We start from the raw sequence: 21,231 nt of genomic DNA, 5'->3' as shown, positions 1-21,231 counted from the left end.
CGGTCGTAGTCTAGTCACAGTCGGAGCGGTTGTAGTGTCGTCACAGTCGGAGGGGTTGTAGTGTCGTCACAGTCGGAGCGGTTGTAGTGTCGTCACAGTCGGGCGCAGCGGTCGCAGTCTAGTCACAGTCGGAGCGGTCGTAGTCTAGTCACAGTCGGAGGGGTTGTAGTGTCGTCACAGTCGGAGCGGTTGTAGTGTCGTCACAGTCGGGCGCAGCGGTCGCAGTCTAGTCACAGTCGGAGCGGTCGTAGTCTAGTCACAGTCGGAGGGGTTGTAGTGTCGTCACAGTCGGAGCGGTTGTAGTGTCGTCACAGTCGGGCGCAGCGGTCGCAGTCTAGTCACAGTCGGAGCGGTCGTAGTGTCGTCACAGTCGGAGCGGTCGTAGTGTCGTCACAGTCGGGCGCAGCGGTCGCAGTCTAGTCACAGTCGGAGCGGTCGTAGTGTCGTCACAGTCAGGCGCAGCGGTCGTAGTCTAGTCACAGTCGGAGCGGTCATAGTGTCGTCACAGTCGGAGGGGTTGTAGTGTCGTCACAGTCGGAGCGGTCGTAGTCTAGTCACAGTCGGAGCATACCTAGTACATTTACATTCAGGCAGAGAACCGTCAGGGGCATGGTCCACTTACCGAACACCGCCTGCACCAGACTGAGAGGCCGGCTCATCCAGTCACGGGTCCCGGGGGGAGCACTCATCTCGGCGGAGTGAAGCATGTTACTCTCAGACTAGAAAACTACAGAGGCTTTGGCGGGAAAATGTGGTCATCCTAAAAAGGCGTGGGCTCCCAGACTGGCGGAAGAACTAGCACAGGCCGCCATGTTGCGGATGGCAGTACGCTATCACATGACATTAAAGTCTTCGATCACATGGAACGCCATCTAGAAGCAGATTGGGTGCTGCGCTGTATGGGCGGGAAAATGAGTGCGGGGAAGAATCTGATTGGCTAGGAAAGCACCTATCAGTAACGTCAAGCTGAGGTCGGCCCGTGTCTTTCATTGGCTGATGCTGTTGGGAAGGCGGGACAAGTGGTATGGGAGGCGCTGTGATTGGTCAATTCGCTGTCAGTCTGCTGAATTCCGGCTCGGGGACGTGGAGTTTCTGAGTAGTCATGGCCGAAAACAGGACGAGTGGGGCGAATAGGAACCTCCTGTTCTCCCCCTCCGAGCTCAGCTTCTCCGTGCCCTTCATTCCTGTCAGCCGCCCCGGGCCCTTGTCTTCTGGTGAGTATAGCCCGGGCTCCGAGGGCAGCAATTACCATGGAGATGATGGGGTAGTAGTGATTCCAGTGGTGGGATCAGTGGAGAATACCATAGGGTTAGAGGCAGGAGCCCCAGTGCTTGAGGCGGCCTGGGTGGCAGGGGCCACGGTGGGGGACCTACTAAAAGGAATGACAGAGTGGGATGCCCATAGAGAGTAATGGACCGGAGTGGGATGCCCATAGAGAGTAACGGAGCGGAGTGGGATGCCCATAGAGAATAATGGAGCGGAGTGGGATGCCCATAGAGAATAACGGAGCGGAGTGGGATGCCCATAGAGAATAACGGAGCGGAGTGGGATGCCCATAGAGAATAACGGAGCGGAGTGGGATGCCCATAGAGAATAACGGAGCGGAGTGGGATGCCCATAGAGAATAACGGAGCGGAGTGGGATGCCCATAGAGAATAACGGAGCGGAGTGGGATGCCCATAGAGAATAACGGAGCGGAGTGGGATGCCCATAGAGAATAACGGAGCGGAGTGGGATGCCCATAGAGAATAACGGAGCGGAGTGGGATGCCCATAGAGAATAACGGAGCGGAGTGGGATGCCCATAGAGAATAACGGAGCGGAGTGGGATGCCCATAGAGAGTAACGGAGCGGGATGCCCATAGAGAAGAGCGGAGCGGGATGCCCATAGAGAAGAGCGGAGCGGGATGCCCATAGAGAAGAGCGGAGCGGGATGCCCATAGAGAAGAGCGGAGCGGGATGCCCATAGAGAAGAGCGGAGCGGGATGCCCATAGAGAAGAGCGGAGCGGGATGCCCATAGAGAAGAGCGGAGCGGGATGCCCATAGAGAAGAGCGGAGCGGGATGCCCATAGAGAAGAGCGGAGCGGGATGCCCATAGAGAAGAGCGGAGCGGGATGCCCATAGAGAAGAGCGGAGCGGGATGCCCATAGAGAAGAGCGGAGCGGGATGCCCATAGAGAAGAGCGGAGCGGGATGCCCATAGAGAAGAGCGGAGCGGGATGCCCATAGAGAAGAACGTAGCAGAGTGGGATGCCCATAGAGAAGAACGTAGCGGAGTGTTATTCTCTATGGGCATCCCACTCCGCTCCGTTATTCTCTATGGGCATCCCACTCCGCTCCGTTATTCTCTATGGGCATCCCACTCCGCTCCGTTATTCTCTATGGGCATCCCACTCCGCTCCGCTATTCTCTATGGGCATCCCACTCCGCTCCGTTATTCTCTATGGGCATCCCACTCCGCTCCGTTATTCTCTATGGGCATCCCACTCGGGTCCGTTATTCTCTATGGGCATCCCACTCGGGTCCGTTATTCTCTATGGGCATCCCACTCCGCTCCGTTATTCTCTATGGGCATCCCACTCCGCTCCGTTATTCTCTATGGGCATCCCACTCCGCTCCGTTATTCTCTATGGGCATCCCACTCCGCTCCGTTATTCTCTATGGGCATCCCACTCCGCTCCGTTATTCTCTATGGGCATCCCACTCCGCTCCGTTATTCTCTATGGGCATCCCACTCCGCTCCGTTATTCTCTATGGGCATCCCACTCCGCTCCGTTATTCTCTATGGGCATCCCACTCCGCTCCGTTATTCTCTATGGGCATCCCACTCCGCTCCGCTATTCTCTATGGGCATCCCACTCCGCTCCGTTATTCTCTATGGGCATCCCACTCGGGTCCGTTATTCTCTATGGGCATCCCACTCCGCTCCGTTATTCTCTATGGGCATCCCACTCCGCTCCGTTATTCTCTATGGGCATCCCACTCCGCTCCGTTATTCTCTATGGGCATCCCACTCCGCTCCGTTATTCTCTATGGGCATCCCACTCCGCTCCGTTATTCTCTATGGGCATCCCACTCCGCTCCGTTATTCTCTATGGGCATCCCACTCCGCTCCGTTATTCTCTATGGGCATCCCACTCCGCTCCGCTATTCTCTATGGGCATCCCACTCCGCTCCGTTATTCTCTATGGGCATCCCACTCCGCTCCGTTATTCTCTATGGGCATCCCACTCGGGTCCGTTATTCTCTATGGGCATCCCACTCGGGTCCGTTAATCTCTATGGGCATCCCACTCCGCTCCGTTATTCTCTATGGGCATCCCACTCGGGTCCGTTATTCTCTATGGGCATCCCACTCCGCTCCGTTATTCTCTATGGGCATCCCACTCCGGTCCGTTATTCTCTATGGGCATCCCACTCCGCTCCGTTATTCTCTATGGGCATCCCACTCGGGTCCGTTATTCTCTATGGGCATCCCACTCCGCTCCGTTATTCTCTATGGGCATCCCACTCGGGTCCGTTATTCTCTATGGGCATCCCACTCCGCTCCGTTATTCTCTATGGGCATCCCACTCCGCTCCGTTATTCTCTATGGGCATCCCACTCCGCTCCGTTATTCTCTATGGGCATCCCACTCCGCTCCGTTATTCTCTATGGGCATCCCACTCCGCTCCGTTATTCTCTATGGGCATTCCATTCTGTCCTTCCTCTTGTCATTGCATAAAACCCAATGATAATCCCACTTAATCTTAATTTAAAATAATCCCACCAAGTTTGGAGAGTATGTCTGCTAAATATTTATTAGAGATGTCAAATGGTTTTGTCTCTCATTCAAATATTACATGTCCATTCCACTCCGGTCCATTATTCTCTATGGGCATTCCACTCTGTCATTCCTTTTAGTAGGTCCCCACGGTGGCTAGTTTGGCTATGATGGGGGCTTGAATTGGCGGGGGTCGGGGCCGATAGTGGTTGAGGTGGCTGTCAGTGGTTTTTCTGCTGTCAGTGAGGCAGGCAGAGCTGTTCCTGTGTGGTGGTCGGCTGCTGAGCGGTGCTCCTGGATGTGCTGGGGTTTCCTGCTGTCAGTGAGGCAGGCAGAGCTGTTCATGTGTGGTGGTCGGCTGCTGAGCGGTGCCCCTGGATGTGCTGGGGATTCCCGCTGTCGGTGAGGCAGGCAGAGCTGTTCATGTGTGGTGGTCGGCTGCTGAGCGGTGCTCCTGGATGTGCTGGGGTTTCCCGCTGTCAGTGAGGCAGGCAGAGCTGTTCATGTGTGGTGGTCGGCTGCGGAGCGGTGCCCCTGGATGTGCTGGGGTTTCCCACTGTCGGTGAGGCAGGCAGAGCTGTTCATGTGTGGTGGTCGGCTGCTGAGCGGTGCCCCTGGATGTGCTGGGGTTTCCTGCTGTCGGTGAGGCAGGCAGAGCTGTTCCTGTGTGGTGGTCGGCTGCTGAGCGGTGCTCCTGGATGTGCTGGGGTTTCCTGCTGTCGGTGAGGCAGGCAGAGCTGTTCATGTGTGGTGGTCGGCTGCTGAGCGGTGCCCCTGGATGTGCTGGGGAATCCCGCTGTCGGTGAGGCAGGCAGAGCTGTTCCTGTGTGGTGGTCGGCTGCTGAGCGGTGCCCCTGGATGTGCTGGGGATTCCCGCTGTCGGTGAGGCAGGCAGAGCTGTTCCTGTGTGGTGGTCGGCTGCTGAGTGGTGCTCCTGGATGTGCTGGGGTTTCCCGCTGTCGGTGAGGCAGGCAGAGCTGTTCCTGTGTGGTGGTCTGCTGCTGAGCGGTGCTCCTGGATGTGCTGGGGTTTCCTGCTGTCGGTGAGGCAGGCAGAGCTGTTCATGTGTGGTGGTCGGCTGCTGAGCGGTGCTTCCGGATGTGCTGGGGTTTCCCGCTGTCAGTGAGGCAGGCAGAGCTGTTCATGTGCGGTGGTCGGCTGCGGAGCGGTGCCCCTGGATGTGCTGGGGTTTCCTGCTGTCGGTGAGGCAGGCAGAGCTGTTCATGTGTGGTGGTCGGCTGCTGAGCGGTGCTTCCGGATGTGCTGGGGTTTCCCGCTGTCAGTGAGGCAGGCAGAGCTGTTCATGTGCGGTGGTCGGCTGCGGAGCGGTGCCCCTGGATGTGCTGGGGTTTCCCGCTGTCGGTGAGGCAGAGCTGTTCATGTGTGGTGGTCGGCTGCTGAGCGGTGCCCCTGGATGTGCTGGGGTTTCCCACTGTCGGTGAGGCAGGCAGAGCTGTTCATGTGCGGTGGTCGGCTGCTGAGCGGTGCTCCTGGATGTGCTGGGGTTTCCCACTGTCGGTGAGGCAGGCAGAGCTGTTCATGTGCGGTGGTCGGCTGCGGAGCGGTGCCCCTGGATGTGCTGGGGTTTCCCACTGTCGGTGAGGCAGGCAGAGCTGTTCATGTGTGGTGGTCGGCTGCTGAGCGGTGCTCCTGGATGTGCTGGGGTTTCCCACTGTCGGTGAGGCAGGCAGAGCTGTTCATGTGCGGTGGTCGGCTGCTGATCTCTGGTTTCTCTCTCCTACAGATGAGTCGGCGGAGGTTGGAGAGGAGGACAGCTTTCTGGGGCAGACTGCTAGTACCATTAACCCTCCACAAACCTTCAGCTACTTTTCCCAAACCTCAAGTCTCACCACCAGCAGTGACCCATTTGCCAGCATAGGGCAACCCTTGGTCACCACAGCTTCTCAGTTGCCAGGTGCTAATGCTTTCCCTAAGACCCCAGTGTCTGTGCCGCTGCCCCCTGCAGTTCAGAATGGACAGAACATCGTGGCTCCACCCAGGACCTCATCTCCATTTCCCACCAATCCTCCGTCAGTTTCCAGTGACTCCGCTGGGGGTTTCCCTCCAAACACACAGATGTGCCCTCCTCCAAGCGTGAACCTGGCACCACCGCCCCCCGTCTCTTCTCAGGCAAGCTATAACCCTTACCGCCATAACATACAGAGCAGCCGGGCCTATCCCTACCGGACTCCTCCACAGCTGCAGCCGGATACCACAGGGGGCCACACCAGCCAGGCCTTCCAGGTGGCGTCGGGGCCTCCTCCATTGTACCACAGTTCTTCAGCCTCCCTGCCTCCTGTAAGTTTCCTCTGCCTTTACCGCCCCGTATACATTAGTTATGCCGTGTGGGGGGACCTCCAGGATAGGCCAGAGATGTCATATTATGGGGCCCTTGTTCCACCCGTCCAGGAGGCTGCACGTTGCTTGGCTGGTAGACTTGCCTAGAGAGCCCCACCGTCTCGGCTCGGTGCAGCGGGGGTCTAAGGTGGGGGGATCTCTTTAAAGTGTAATGTGTAAAGGCAGTGATTGAGCCACTTTACAGCCATTTTTCTAATAGAATTGGGCGATTTCAGTAATTAAAGTATATTACATTACAAGTAGGGGTGGGCGATATGGCCTAAAATCTATATTGCGATAGAATTTTAAGCATGTGCGATATGCGATATATTGTTTTCTATATTTGGGGGGGTGTTTAAACTTTTTTTTCACTTTTTATTTAATAACTATTAGTCTCCTTAAGGGCTAGAACGTAGAACCCTTGTCATATTCACCCTAACAGAGCTCTATCAGGGTGAATAGGACTTTACACTCTCCCTTCTGCCCTGTGCTTTGTGCACACAACAGCAGGGAGCTGATCCCCCTCCCCTAAATGGTGCCATCCACAGATCCCCCCCCCTCCCCTAAACAGTGCCATCCCCAGATCCCCTCCCGTCCCCTAAACGGTGCCATCCACAGATCCCCCCCCGTCCCCTAAACGGTGCCTTCCCCAGATCCCCCCCCTCCCCTAAACGGTGCCATCCCCAGATCCCCCCCGTCCCCTAAACGGTGCCATCCCCAGATCCCCCCCGTCCCCTAAACGGTGCCATCCCCAGATCCCCCCCGTCCCCTAAACGGTGCCATCCCCAGATCCCCCCCGTCCCCTAAACGGTGCCATCCCCAGATCCCCCCCGTCCCCTAAACGGTGCCATCCCCAGATCCCCCCCGTCCCCTAAACGGTGCCATCCCCAGATCCCCCCCGTCCCCTAAACGGTGCCATCCCCAGATCCCCCCCGTCCCCTAAACGGTGCCATCCCCAGATCCCCCCCGTCCCCTAAACGGTGCCATCCCCAGATCCCCCCCGTCCCCTAAACGGTGCCATCCCCAGATCCCCCCCCGTCCCCTAAACGGTGCCATCCCCAGATCCCCCCCCGTCCCCTAAACGGTGCCATCCCCAGATCCCCCCCCCGTCCCCTAAACGGTGCCATCCCCAGACCCCCCCCCGTCCCCTAAACGGTGCCATCCCCAGATCCCCCCCGTCCCCTAAACGGTGCCATCCCCAGATCCCCCCCCGTCCCCTAAACGGTGCCATCCCCAGATCCCCCTCCTCCCCTAAACGGTGCCATCCCCAGATCCCCCCCCCCTCCCCTAAACGGTGCCATCCCCAGATCCCCCCCCTCCCCTAAACGGTGCCATCCACAGACACCCCCCCCCCCCCTCCCCTAAACGGTGCCATCCACAGACACCCCCCCCTCCCCTAAACGGTGCCATCCACAGACACCCCCCCCCCTCCCCTAAACGGTGCCATCCACAGACACCCCCCCCTCCCCTAAACGGTGCCATCCACAGACACCCCCCCCTCCCCTAAACGGTGCCATCCACAGACCCCCCCCCCTCCCCTAAACGGTGCCATCCACAGACCCCCCCCCTCCCCTAAACGGTGCCATCCACAGACACCCCCCCCCCTCCCCTAAACGGTGCCATCCACAGACACCCCCCCCTCCCCTAAACGGTGCCATCCACAGATCCCCCCCCGACGCTCACAGGAATACATTTAAAAACTAATCAGTAACTGTAACTTTATTCATTGGTGATCTCTTTACTGTATACCAACCTTACTAGGTCTTAGCTCCGATAACAGCAGGCAGTGCGGGGGGCGGCGCTCACTCACTGACGTCACGCGCCTGCGCCGCCTAGTGGGAGGAGCAGGCGCGTGACGTCAGTGAGTGAGCGCCGCCCGCCCGCACTGCCTGCTGTTACCGGAGCGAAGACCTAGTAAGGTTGGTATACAGTAAAGAGATCACCAATGAATAAAGTTACAGTTACTGATTAGTTTTTAAATGTTCTACTGTCAGCGGCGTGGCCCTGTATATTCTAACCCCAGGAAAGCGTCCCTGTCACCATGGGAACGCCTGGGGGTTAGAATATACCATCGGATTTGAGTTTTCACGCGCTCACTGAGATCGTGAAAACTCAATGATTTACTGTCAGTCCCTCCCCTCCTCCTCCTCTTGTCATTGGTGGTCAGCGGCAGCCGCGCACAGTGGGGAGGGAGGGACTTTCTCCTTCTCCACTGTGCCCAGTGTGCAGGCTCAGGAGAAGATGGTGCGCGCAGAGAGCGCGATCATATCGCGGTCCGGCGATATAGGCGATATGCTCAAAATCCATATCGTGGCACAAATTTATATCGCATATCGCCTATATCGTCTATATCGTCTATATCGCCCACCCCTAATTACAAGTCTATTATATCACTGCCCCCGCACATTACACAAATACGGTGAGAGCTCCAATGTTGGTCGCCAGCAGTGACGCATCTTCTCCAGTTCATGTAATACCTGCACTATTTGCTGCATTCCCATATCTGGAAGATAACGCCATTAACCCATAACCTGCCATTAGATTCTTGAAGAAATCTTTATACCCGTCTTACATATGGGACACAAGCCAAGTAATGGCAGGTGTATGGGGCGGATGTGTCCGCCTCTGTGCGTCACTATTCTGTAGAGGAATAACGGGCAGATGTGCGACGCCTTCCATCTTTACCAGAGGCTGGAATCGGACCGCTTGCTGTTGGCAAGAACCGGGATCGTCTGGCAGGGTGGTTCTGCCCACTACCTGGGTGGCTCTGCCCACTACCTGGGTGGCTCTGCCCACTACCTGGGTGGTTCTGCCCACTACCTGGGTGGCTCTGCCCACTACCTGGGTGGCTCTGCCCACTACCTGGGTGGCTCTGCCCACTACCTGGGTGGCTCTGCCCACTACCTGGGTGGCTCTGTGTCTGGATCGTGCATTGATTGTGTGTTTTGTCTTGCAGCCCCCTGAGGCATCTACTTTTATGCCAGGACAAATGGTGCAGTCCTATTCAAATGTCAGACCTGCAGCTCCTCCAGTGTCGGAGCCCGTGCCCTTCACGCCCAACCAGTATGAGCCCGTCCAGCCACACTGGTTCTTCTGCAGGCTTGTGGAAGGTCGGGAGATTTGGCTGCCATTCAGCAACTATGATTCTGCCAACCTGGAAGAAGTCTACAACTCTGGTAATGGGGGGCTCCCTGCGGAGGACTACTGGGGTGGGATTCATCTGTCTTTTTGTGATGCTCAGCTTTTCTCTTGTTCAGTTCAGCCAGACCCTGAGAGCGTTGTAGTACGTACAGCAGGGGGCCGCTATGATGTCTACCTGTATGACCGGGAGATGAAGGCCGTGTACTGGGAGGAAGAAGACTCTGAAGTCAGACGCTGCTCTTGGTTCTACAAAGGAGATGCTGACAGCAGATTTGTCCCTTACAGTGAGGACTTCAGTGAGAAGCTGGAGGTGAGTGCACTGGAACCAACCCCAGGAGGCCATCGCTCCATGCTCAGAGGAGCTCACGGCTCTCCTACCCCTCGGCCATTTCTGGAGGAACGTGACTTTTTGTGCCCCTCTAAATAAGAAGTGCAGCATGCCACACGAGTGCACAAGGATAAGGGTCTATTGAAAGCCCTCTCCATAAGAGCAGGGTCCCCATAAGGCCCTGTGGGGGACAGATGGCCAACCTCAGCCGAAGCCAATGAAGAGCTGGTTGTGCATTGGGTTAGACATTGCTTTAGAATTGTGGTTGAACAGAATAATTTATACAACAGACTAATGGACTGGACACAAATGATGATATTCTAGCCTTTAGAGGCAATCCAGTGATGTCGTCACTCTCAATGAGTCCACAGGTATTTTGGCCATTCCTGGTGAGGTTTCAGCTCCTTCCACCGATGTTCTGTAGGATTTGGATCAGGGTTTATAGAAGATCACTTCAGATTAGTCCTAGTCTTTGTTCTCAGCCATTCCTGGATGTTCTTAGCTGTGCTTTGGGTCATTATCCTGTTGGCGGACCCCTGACCTGCGACTGAGACCAGGCTTTCTGACACCGGGCAGCACATTCCGCTCCAAAGTGTCTCGCTAGTCCTGACCTTTCTCTGTACTCTGCACAGATGCAAGACACCCTGTGCCAGATACATCACTTCCCCGGCCGCCTCCATGTCTCACAGGAGGTACTGCATTCTGTTCTTTCTGTGAAGATAGAGCTGCTGCGAGTTGCCATAAAGCTGCAGTTTTGTCTCGTTTGTCCAAAGGACCTTCCGCTTTGGCTCAGATGGGTGGCACGATCTGACAGCGATGCACCTCGACTTTGGCTTTCACCTCTAATCCATTTGGGGACTGCGAAGATCTGAGGTTGGGGGTCGTATTAATCACCTAGGCAGGATAACGATGCAAATGGTGATAGATGGCCCGGATAAGCTGCACCCAGTCCACGATATCCCCAGCTGGGACCTGTAGTTCCACTGCCCCATACCAGGCTTTAGCCCAATGTTTTAGCTTGGTCCACAGCTTTAGTATCACTTGCCGGTATATTTTTACAGCCGATGCTTATCCACACAACAGACACCACAACCTAAGCGCATGGATCCCACTTCAACCAGCAACCCCCCTCATCCCCTGGTCAGTGTCCAAAGTACCCCAATGCCACCCCCATGTCTGAGCACGTCCCCCTGGGAACACCCCCACCCAATGTTAACTGCGTAAGACTGAGCTACATGTGAGACACTAATTGCCCGTTCTCCCCCGCTACCCGATGTCGGCGGCTCAAGTGATTGTGGTCCGTTACTATAGAGAATTCCCGCCCATACACATGGTGCCCAGACAAGAGCCAGGCTTTCTGTAGGGTGGCGTCCTCCCAGTCTAACGCCACTGGGTGTTCCTGCCCTGTACCATCCCAGCCCACTGTCTGATGCATCAGCGGGCACAGCAAGCACAGGGACCCCCACCACAAACGCCTGCGGACCTCAGCCATCCCCAAATGGTCTCCCCCTTACATGCTGCAGGTGCTCCTATCTGGTCTTGCTGAACATGGCAATATCGTCCAGATGACCCTGGGAGAACTCCTGACGGCCTGCAAGCATGACCTGCTCCCTGAAAGGTGGCTGCCGCATGCTTCACCCCGAATCGCATCACCGTAAATTGGAACCGACCAAAGGGGGTGATGACAGCTGAACACTCCTGGGCGTCGGGTGTCAAGGGGATCTGCCGATAGCCCTTACTGATATCGAGAGTAGACCCGAATATCGCTCCCCGGATCTGGTCTAACAGGTCCTTTACTGAGGGCATGCATCCCTTGTGCAGTCTCCAGTAGTCCATGCAGAACCCTCCGGTCCAGCCGCTGCATGAGGGGATCGCACTCCCAATTCTAACATTTCCTTCACTTCCTTCCAAATCCTCTGCTGAACCTCGGATGACACCCGATCCAGCAGCTGCCGAATTGGCCTTGCTGTCCCAGTTTCCACCCGATGCTCCGCCAGAGTGGTTAGAGAAGAGCTCACATACTGGTCTTATACCCCCGTAGTTGACTGGGTTGTGCTGGGGCGAGGGGATCTCTTAAAGTGACCTGCTCCACCCCTCCGAGGGGGATTGGGTTCCGAGGTCTATGGGCGTGGACAGCATATAGCCACAGCACGTGGATCCCTGGCCTGGTACGATGTGGATCCTCTGTGTGTGGTGGGGGTTTAAAGCTGCCTGAGAGGTGACTGCTCCTTTCTGCCCACTATGGTGTAGGGACCCTCCCAGTTGGCCTGTAACTTGTCGTGGTGGATGGGGATTAGTACCATCTTTTACTGGACTGTGTGCCCCTATCATAGTAACCCTTGTATCCTCTCTCGTAATCGCCTCACGTAGCGGAGTCGGACTAATCTTCCCAGTGTTCTCACAGCCCCGAGGCTGCCTGACATATAAGAGGTCAATAGGGGAGAAGCCGGCAGCACCTCTCTGTAGGTTGAGTTGTGGCAGAGCCTCTCCCCAAACCCCTCACCCCCCTCTAAGTATGTGCAGATCAACCGTTTTTAGGGCCCCTCTTTGGCTGGGTCTCCCTGTGGTTTACCTCCCCAGGTCAGTCTCTGTCACAATAATCGGCATTGTGTTTTGGGTATTACCACTGGCAGGGGGTAGTCCTGGTGGGCCCGTGACCTTCCCTCTCGGCTGACATAGTGGGAACCTGGCTTTGGGTTATGACATTTGCCCAGTGGCACACCAACCCTGCAGGTGCCGCACTACTACACCCACCAGCCCATGACTGGGACCCCAGTCTAGATGTAGTCGGGCTCTTCGAATGTTCAGAGATTCTCCTCCGGCCACTTTGACGAACATACGGCCGGAGGGAACAAGACATTTGTCCAGTACTAGATGGTCTTTGATCAATGTGACCAAGGATCCTGAGTCACGTGGGTGAGGCGTCCCACCTGGTCTGGGATACTTGTCATTGTACCACACATGCCTTTAACCTCCTCTGGCCGGAGTAGTGGAATCCTCTCGCTGTGCCTTCCAGCCCCATTGCAACACAGTGTTCACAGGTTGGGGACGAGGACGGTTTGAACCCGACCATTCCTGGGCAAAATGTCCCACGTGTCCACAATTATGGCAGGTTAACCCCTTTGCACCATTGCGGGAGGTATTTGGGAGCCTTGAGACCCTCTACCTCTTTGCGAAAGCCGAAATCCCCGAGGTGCCACCTCTCATTGGTCTATGGGTCTCACTGTCCTCCATGGTAGCACCTCGGGCTGCAGTAAACGATTATTTTAGTAATCGAGTATTCAATTGATTATTTTTTACGATTAATCGAGTAATCTAATAATAAAAAATTCATTAATAGACTGTTTTTCTTTAAAACTCATCAGACCCCAACACCCTTCGCCCCCCTGTGCGATCAGCCAGTGCCATCGGCTCCGTTCCTCCAGTGCCATCAGCTGTCCCCCACCCCAGTGCCGTCGGCCTCTCCATGCCATCCATTGCCATGTCCCCCACAGTGCCATCAGATCGGCCCCTCCATGTCCCCCACTGCCCCTCCTTGCCATCCATTGCCATGTCCCCCACAGTGCCATCAGATCCGCCCCTACATGTCCCCCACTGCCCTCCTTGCCATCCATTGCCATGTCCCCCACAGTGCCATCAGATCAGCCCCTCCATGTCCCCCACTGCCCCTCCATGCCATCCATTGCCATGTCCCCCACAGTGCCATCAGATCAGCCCCTCCATGTCCCCCACTGCCCCTCCATGCCATCCATTGCCATGTCCCCCACAGTGCCATCAGATCAGCCCCTCCATGTCCCCCACTGCCCCTCCATGCCATCCATTGCCATGTCCCCCACAGTGCCATCAGATCGGCCCCTCCATGTCCCCCACTGCCCCTCCATGCCATCCATTGCCATGTCCCCCACAGTGCCATCAGATCGGCCCCTCCATGTCCCCCACTGCCCCTCCATGCCATCCATTGCCATGTCCCCCACAGTGCCATCAGATCAGCCCCTCCATGTCCCCCACTGCCCCTCCTTGCCATCCATTGCCATGTCCCCCACAGTGCCATCAGATCAGCCCCTCCATGTCCCCCACTGCCCCTCCTTGCCATCCATTGCCATGTCCCCCACAGTGCCATCAGATCAGCCCCTCCATGTCCCCCACTGCCCCTCCATGTCCCCCACTGCCCCTCCATGCCATCCATTGCCATGTCCCCCACAGTGCCATCAGATCAGCCCCTCCATGTCCCCCACTGCCTCTCCATGCCATCCATTGCCATGTCCCCCACAGTGCCATCAGATCAGCCCCTCCATGTCCCCCACTGCCCCTCCATGCCATCCATTGCCATGTCCCCCACAGTGCCATCAGATCAGCCCCTCCATGTCCCCCACTGCCCCTCCTTGCCATCCATTGCCATGTCCCCCACAGTGCCATCAGATCAGCCCCTCCATGTCCCCCACTGCCCCTCCATGCCATCCATTGCCATGTCCCCCACAGTGCCATCAGATCAGCCCCTCCATGTCCCCCACTGCCCCTCCTTGCCATCCATTGCCATGTCCCCCACAGTGCCAACAGATCAGCCCCTCCATGTCCCCCACTGCCCCTCCATGTCCCCCACTGCCCCTCCATGTCCCCCACTGCCCCTCCATGTCCCCCACTGCCATGTCCCCCACAGTGCCATCAGATCAGCCCCTCCATGTCCCCCACTGCCCCTCCATGTCCCCCACAGTGCCATCAGATCAGCCCCTCCATGTCCCCCACTGCCTCTCCTTGCCATCCATTGCCATGTCCCCCACTGCCCCTCCTTGCCATCCATTGCCATGTCCCCCACAGTGCCATCAGATCAGCCCCTCCATGTCCCCCACTGCCCCTCCATGCCATCCATTGCCATGTCCCCCACAGTGCCATCAGATCAGCCCCTCCATGTCCCCCACTGCCCCTCCTTGCCATCAGATCAGCCCCTCCATGTCCCCCACTGCCCCTCCATGTCCCCCACTGCCCCTCCATGCCATCCATTGCCATGTCCCCCACAGTGCCATCAGATCAGCCCCTCTCATGTCCCCCACTGCCTCTCCATGCCATCCATTGCCATGTCCCCCACAGTGCCATCAGATCAGCCCCTCCATGTCCCCCACTGCCCCTCCATGCCATCCATTGCCATGTCCCCCACAGTGCCATCAGATCAGCCCCTCCATGTCCCCCACTGCCCCTCCTTGCCATCCATTGCCATGTCCCCCACAGTGCCATCAGATCAGCCCCTCCATGTCCCCCACTGCCCCTCCTTGCCATCCATTGCCATGTCCCCCACAGTGCCATCAGATCGGCCCCTCCATGTCCCCCACTGCCCCTCCTTGCCATCCATTGCCATGTCCCCCACAGTGCCATCAGATCGGCCCCTCCATGTCCCCCACTGCCCCTCCTTGCCATCCATTGCCATGTCCCCCACAGTGCCATCAGATCGGCCCCTCCATGTCCCCCACTGCCCCTCCATGCCATCCATTGCCGGCTGTCCCCCTTCAGTGCCATGTCCTCAGCGCCAGTGAAATAAAATACTTGCCTTCCCTGTGGGGGCGCCGCTGCACAGCTCCTTCCTCTTCTCCGGGCGCTGCACTGGATCCTGACGTCGCACAGCGTCGGGTCATAGTGCGCACTTACAAGCCCTATGACCTGACAATGTGTCAGGATGCAGTGCAGCGCGGTACGGGACGGCGGGTGACCACGGAGCGGTAAGTAATAGCAAGCGCTTCACTCCCGCTCCATGGTCACATGACACAAACAAATCCTCGGTGCCAAAAGTTTGCATTTATTTATTTATTTTTTGTGTGTTTTCATTACTCGATCCTTTGAGCCCTAGTATCGCCTGTCCCCAATTTGATGGGACTTTCCTTCTCTGTAGCCCTGGTTGATTAGCGGACCAATCATAAGCCAGTCTTGTGGCCTCATCCAGACTTGGTGGTTTTCTGTCCGCCACCCACTCCAGCATGAATACATCCAAGATCTGTCCTACTTCCCGAGCTCCTTCCATCCACCACATGTCGTTTATAATGTATTGTGAGTGCGCGCCCCGGGCTTGTAAGTCTCTGATAGGGTTCAGGCGTGACTGCATACCTGTCTAGTACCTCACCGACACCTCGTGCAGCAAGCAAATGTTCTCACATAACCGGAGATGCTCATCAATATCAGAGGTGTCTTCATTAAATTGTGGTATATCCTGGTAACTTAAGGGTGTGGGTCCCTCTCTCATGTTATCGGGGGTACTGCGACATGCACACCAAGATATTTGCTTACCACTGCCGGCGGCACGATCTCCGGGGCATGCTTTCCTAGCACGGCCAGCATCCGCCCATCTCAGTTGGTCGATCCTCCGCAATCTAGGTGGCATCCTATGCTGTGGTTCCTCCACGGAGCTGCCCTCCCCCTCATCCGATCTGACTTCTTCCTGTGGATGTTCCCGGTCCCACTTGACCAAGCGTTGTATTGGGGTCGCCTGGTCTTCCGCCAGCAACCACTTCACCTCTCCCCCGGAGCAAATGACTCTGCTGCCACCACTTGCAAGGATCTGAGGTTGGGGTTTGTATTAATCGTCTAGGCAGAATAACGGGGCATCTGTCCTTTTTCTTTCATCCACAGTTATACAGCAGATGCAGGTAGACGGCCCAGACAAACTGCACCCCTGGACATCTAGGCGGATGCCCTCAGAGACTCAGTCCACCCTCCGAAAGCCAGCTGGGACCTGTAGTTCCACTGCCCCATACCAGGCTTTACCCACTTTGTCCCAACGTTTTAGGTTGGTCCACAGTTTTAGTATCACCAGCCAGTATATTTTGCAGTCCCAGTCGATGCTTATCCAGACCACGTATACCACGACCGAAGCGCATGGATCCAACTCCCACCAGCCCTCATCCCCTGGTCAGTGTCCTAAGAACCCCAATGCCACCCCCAGGTCTGAGCACGTTTCCCTTGAAAAACCCCCACCCAATGCTAACTGTGCATAAGACGGAGCCCCTCACCTGAGACTATATGTGAGACCCCCTGTGGGGACAGCACCACTGGGTCTACCCATCACCATCCACATAATGGGAGTAGTGGCTGGAAGAACAAGGGTTTAATGGACGCCCCCGAGACACTAACGAGGCTAATGGACTGATTGCTTTACTCTAGTTACCAATCGCATGCCTGGCCTTATCTGGACATTAGGTCTAGCCAGCATGTCTCGCCTCATGGCTCCCTAACCCTTTCTGGGACCTTCTTTCAACGAAAGATCTTTCGTCAGACTAAACCTTGTCCTGTTATACTGAGGTCAGACAGATGTCTCGTCTCGTCCTGTTATACGGAGGTCGGGCAAATGTCTCGTCCTGTTATACGGAGGTCGGGCAGATGTCTCGTCTCGTCCTGTTATACGGAGGTCGGGCAAATGTCTCGTCCTGTTATACGGAGGTCAGACAGATGTCTCGTCTCGTCCTGTTATACGGAGGTCGGGCAAATGTCTCGTCCTGTTATACGGAGGTCGGGCAGATGCCTCGTCCTGTTATACGGAGGTCAGGCAGATGCCTCGTCCTGTTATACGGAGGTCGGGCAGATGTCTCGTCCTGTTATACGGAGGTCGGGCAGATGTCTCGTCCTGTTATACGGAGGTCGGGCAGATGTCTCGTCTCGTCCTGTTATACGGAGGTCAGGTAGATGCCTCGTCCCGTTATACGGAGGTCAGGCAGATGCCTCGTCCTGTTATACGGAGGTCAGGTAGATGCCTCGTCCCGTTATACGGAGGTCAGGCAGATGCCTCGTCCTGTTATACGGAGGTCAGGCAGATGCCTCGTCCTGTTATACGGAGGTCAGGCAGATGCCTCGTCCTGTTATACGGAGGTCGGGCAGATGCCTCGTCCTGTTATACCGAGGTCGGGCAGATGCCTCGTCCTGTTATACGGAGGTCGGGCAGATGCCTCGTCCTGTTATACGGAGGTCGGGCAGATGCCTCGTCCTGTTATACGGAGGTCGGGCAGATGCCTCGTCCTGTTATACGGAGGTCGGGCAGATGCCTCGTCCTGTTATACGGAGGTCGGGCAGATGCCTCGTCCTGTTATACCGAGGTCGGGCAGATGCCTCGTCCTGTTATACCGAGGTCGGGCAGATGCCTCGTCCTGTTATACCGAGGTCGGGCAGATGCCTCGTCCTGTTATACCGAGGTCGGGCAGATGCCTCGTCCTGTTATACCGAGGTCGGGCAGATGCCTCGTCCTGTTATACCGAGGTCGGGCAGATGCCTCGTCCTGTTATACCGAGGTCGGGCAGATGCCTCGTCCTGTTATACCGAGGTCGGGCAGATGCCTCGTCCTGTTATACCGAGGTCGGGCAGATGCCTCGTCCTGTTATACCGAGGTCGGGCAGATGCCTCGTCCTGTTATACCGAGGTCGGGCAGATGCCTCGTCCTGTTATACGGAGGTCGGGCAGATGCCTCGTCCTGTTATACCGAGGTCGGGCAGATGCCTCGTCCTGTTATACCGAGGTCGGGCAGATGCCTCGTCCTGTTATACCGAGGTCGGGCAGATGCCTCGTCCTGTTATACCGAGGTCGGGCAGATGCCTCGTCCTGTTATACCGAGGTCGGGCAGATGCCTCGTCCTGTTATACCGAGGTCGGGCAGATGCCTCGTCCTGTTATACCGAGGTCGGGCAGATGCCTCGTCCTGTTATACCGAGGTCGGGCAGATGCCTCGTCCTGTTATACCGAGGTCGGGCAGATGCCTCGTCCTGTTATACCGAGGTCGGGCAGATGCCTCGTCCTGTTATACCGAGGTCGGGCAGATGCCTCGTCCTGTTATACCGAGGTCGGGCAGATGCCTCGTCCTGTTATACCGAGGTCGGGCAGATGCCTCGTCCTGTTATACCGAGGTCGGGCAGATGCCTCGTCCTGTTATACCGAGGTCGGGCAGATGCCTCGTCCTGTTATACCGAGGTCGGGCAGATGCCTCGTCCTGTTATACCGAGGTCGGGCAGATGCCTCGTCCTGTTATACCGAGGTCGGGCAGATGCCTCGTCCTGTTATACCGAGGTCGGGCAGATGCCTCGTCCTGTTATACCGAGGTCGGGCAGAGGGCAGCCATGCTCTCGGATCAATTTTTTTCTGTTCAGGATGGAAACTTGGTTCCAACCCCATGGACCTCAGAAGGGCCTGTAGGCTGCTGGTTATAACCATGGGCGGTTGTGAACTGTGGACAGGGAAAGGAGAGGGAGTGGCGGCCTCCATCTGTGTCCTCTACTGAAGGACAGCTGCCTCCGGAGGGCTCTACTGTACCAGTTGTCTGTTCTCTTAGTTTCTAGCTTCTGCTTAAAGGGCCCCGTCCAGTACTCCAGGTTGCCATGTCTGGTAATCTGGAAACAGCTCTAACAATAGGCCGACCTTTGTGTTGTGTTCACTTGGGTGGGGGTTGCAATCATCTGATTATAGGGAAGATTACAATGAAGGGTAAAATCTAATGGCTATGGGAATACAACTCCGCGCCTCACTCCACCAATCGCAGAGCATGCCCACCGCAGTCTCCTATAGAAAACAATGGATGGTTCTAGCTAATTCTTCCCCAGAGTGTGTGGAATGGCTTGGACCTAGACCCCTTCCCCCAATCTCTGGGTGCCTCACATACGGTGGCGCAGCAGTAAGTGCACCGGACAGAGCCACGTTTTGTGCTTTTTAGCGCTGCTGTGAGGTCACCGATGTAAAGCCGGTTTCCCCACTGACCAGCCGACCCCAGGTCCTGCTCTGGTGGTTGTGGTTGCCGAGAGCGTCTACTAGAACTGTGCAAGGTGCCCACGGACACCTACCTCCCTACTCCTGTGTAAATGTTTTTGTTTTGCCGCTTACTCCTGAGTGTCTCTCCAGCCAGTGTGTACCCCGGGTGACAAGCCTCCGCCCTGTATGATCGTAGCCTTAGCGGCGGTGCTTGGCTTTGCATCTCGCCAGGTTCTTCTTGGTCTTCTACAGCTGCTGGTGGCCGTTCTCACTGTGCTGGTCATGAACGATGCAAGTGGTTGTCATCTGCTGAGCGGCTTTTGATCTTACTGGTTATGGATCAGGAAGCTCGGGGTGAACCCTCTCCCCTGATAATCATGGAGGGTCATTTCTTTGTCTTCTGCAGGCTGAGTACAGAAAGGCTGTGAGCAGCAACCAGTGGCACCGGAGGCTGGAGTTTCCCGGAGGAGAGACCATTGTAATGCACAACCCCAAGGTACGTGTGATACCCCCCAACCATCCTGAAGCTGTAATGTCCCCTGTGTAAGTGTCTGCCGCAGCTGTAGTTCAGCCTCCACTGGACCTTGGATCCATAGAGACGTCTTCTGGGCAGGAACACTTTTCTATCTGATGATCGTCTGATGGACGACTGATTAGTGCCAGGAGAACGTTGCCTGCCTGACTGCATTGTGCCAGCTCTAAAGTCTGTGGGGTGGGGGGCGATAATGCAATGAGGGGGGTTTTTCAGGAGTCTTAAAGGAGTTGTCCAGGACCAGAATAAAATGTCTGCTTTCTTCAAAAATACACCACCACCCCTGTCCATGTGTTATGTTTCATTTTGCAGCTCAGCTTCATTGGAGTCAATGGATTACAGCTGCAATAGCGCACAATGTGCTGCCATTGGGTTAACATTGGAGATCTTTCTGTAATCCTGAACAGCCCCTTTAATGCTTCAGCAGACACGACATCATGGCCAATTCTAAGCTTCCTACTTTCTGGGAACAGTTTGGGGAAGGCCTCGTTCTTCTCCTTGACTGCGCCCCGGTGCACAAGCTCTATAAAGGCATAGTCGGTTTAGTCTGGAAGAACTTGGTCACACAGGGCTCTGACCTTAGCCCCATCCATCACCAGAATGGAGTCTGCAAGCCAGGGCCGCCCCTCCTCCAACATCCGCGTCTGCCCTCATAAATGATCTTCTGGGTAAGGTGTGAAAATTCCCACAGACGCCCTCCAAAATCTTCTAAAGAGCCTTCCCAGAAGAGCGAAGAGGGAACGACTCCATATTATAGCCCATACATGTAGAATGGGAGGGGATGACACCTGGAGGGTCCAGCCTTGCATCCATATATTGTGCATGACTAGAATGAGTTATTTATTTGTAAAAGACCTCCATGCTCTATTATACCAGAAGAATACAACCCCCGCATGGTACGGTGTTGCCTTCTTTACTATTGTCCATAGTGACCACAGCAGATATGTTCGAGGTGGCCTTTATTTCCGTTTTATGTCCTGGTGTAACAGACTGCGGCCATAAGACTGACTTGTCCTGTGTCTGCACTTGCAGGTGATCGTCCAGTTCCAGCATAGTGCCATTCCAGATGAGTGGGGCTCCCCTCAAGATGGTCAGGCCAGACCACGAGTTGTAAAGAGGGGCATAGATGACCATGATGACATTCCAGATGGTAATCTAGGACTGGGAACTCTGAATTTCTATTCTGTGTGTCGCCTATGGAGTGCAGCACCCTCCAGCCAAAATCTGAATGGAGAGATATGCAGTCCCGGAGAAGCATCATGAATGTAGTAGTGGGGATGTCGCAGTAATAGCTGACCTCCTCAGGGGGAGCTGTGTGTGTGGACAGGGTAGGGCTTAGAAGACAGAATAAGGGGGTTAAGGTGCAGACAACGAAATTCAAAAGTTTACCCCAGACTTAACTGAACAAAACTGCCCCTCTCTACACTG

At 56.0% G+C, this 21,231-nt stretch overlaps 2 protein-coding genes across 3 annotated transcripts in view; one reads left to right on the top strand and one right to left on the bottom strand.

The window, feature by feature from the left end:
• LOC121004788 (minichromosome maintenance complex binding protein) overlaps positions 1 to 813 on the bottom strand; it is a 119,192-nt gene extending 118,379 nt beyond the window's left edge. The window contains exon 1 of the mRNA XM_040437148.1: positions 623 to 813. Coding sequence (XP_040293082.1) covers positions 623 to 707 — 85 coding nt within the window. The 5' untranslated portion in view covers positions 708 to 813. The remainder of the gene's footprint in view (positions 1 to 622) is intronic.
• Positions 814 to 1,050: 237 nt separating this feature from the next.
• Positions 1,051 to 21,231, top strand: part of LOC121003178 (SEC23 interacting protein) — a 52,038-nt gene continuing 31,857 nt past the window's right edge. The window contains exons 1-7 of one of the 2 annotated variants that reach the window (XM_040434814.1): positions 1,051 to 1,214; positions 5,506 to 5,891; positions 5,961 to 6,059; positions 9,055 to 9,274; positions 9,356 to 9,549; positions 19,678 to 19,767; positions 20,836 to 20,953. In XM_040434814.1, the coding sequence (XP_040290748.1) occupies positions 1,103 to 1,214; positions 5,506 to 5,891; positions 5,961 to 6,059; positions 9,055 to 9,274; positions 9,356 to 9,549; positions 19,678 to 19,767; positions 20,836 to 20,953 (1,219 nt within the window). In that variant the 5' untranslated portion in view covers positions 1,051 to 1,102. Of the gene's footprint in view, positions 1,215 to 5,505; positions 6,060 to 9,054; positions 9,275 to 9,355; positions 9,550 to 19,677; positions 19,768 to 20,835; positions 20,954 to 21,231 lie in introns of both variants that reach the window. The other variant, XM_040434813.1, reaches the window with a different exon arrangement.

Source organism: Bufo bufo, chromosome 6 (genome assembly GCF_905171765.1).
Source record: "Bufo bufo chromosome 6, aBufBuf1.1, whole genome shotgun sequence".
In the NCBI taxonomy this organism is placed as follows: Eukaryota; Metazoa; Chordata; class Amphibia; order Anura; family Bufonidae; genus Bufo; species Bufo bufo.
The sequence above is the reverse complement of the archived record's forward strand: the minus strand, read 5'-3'. Positions and strand labels throughout refer to the sequence as shown.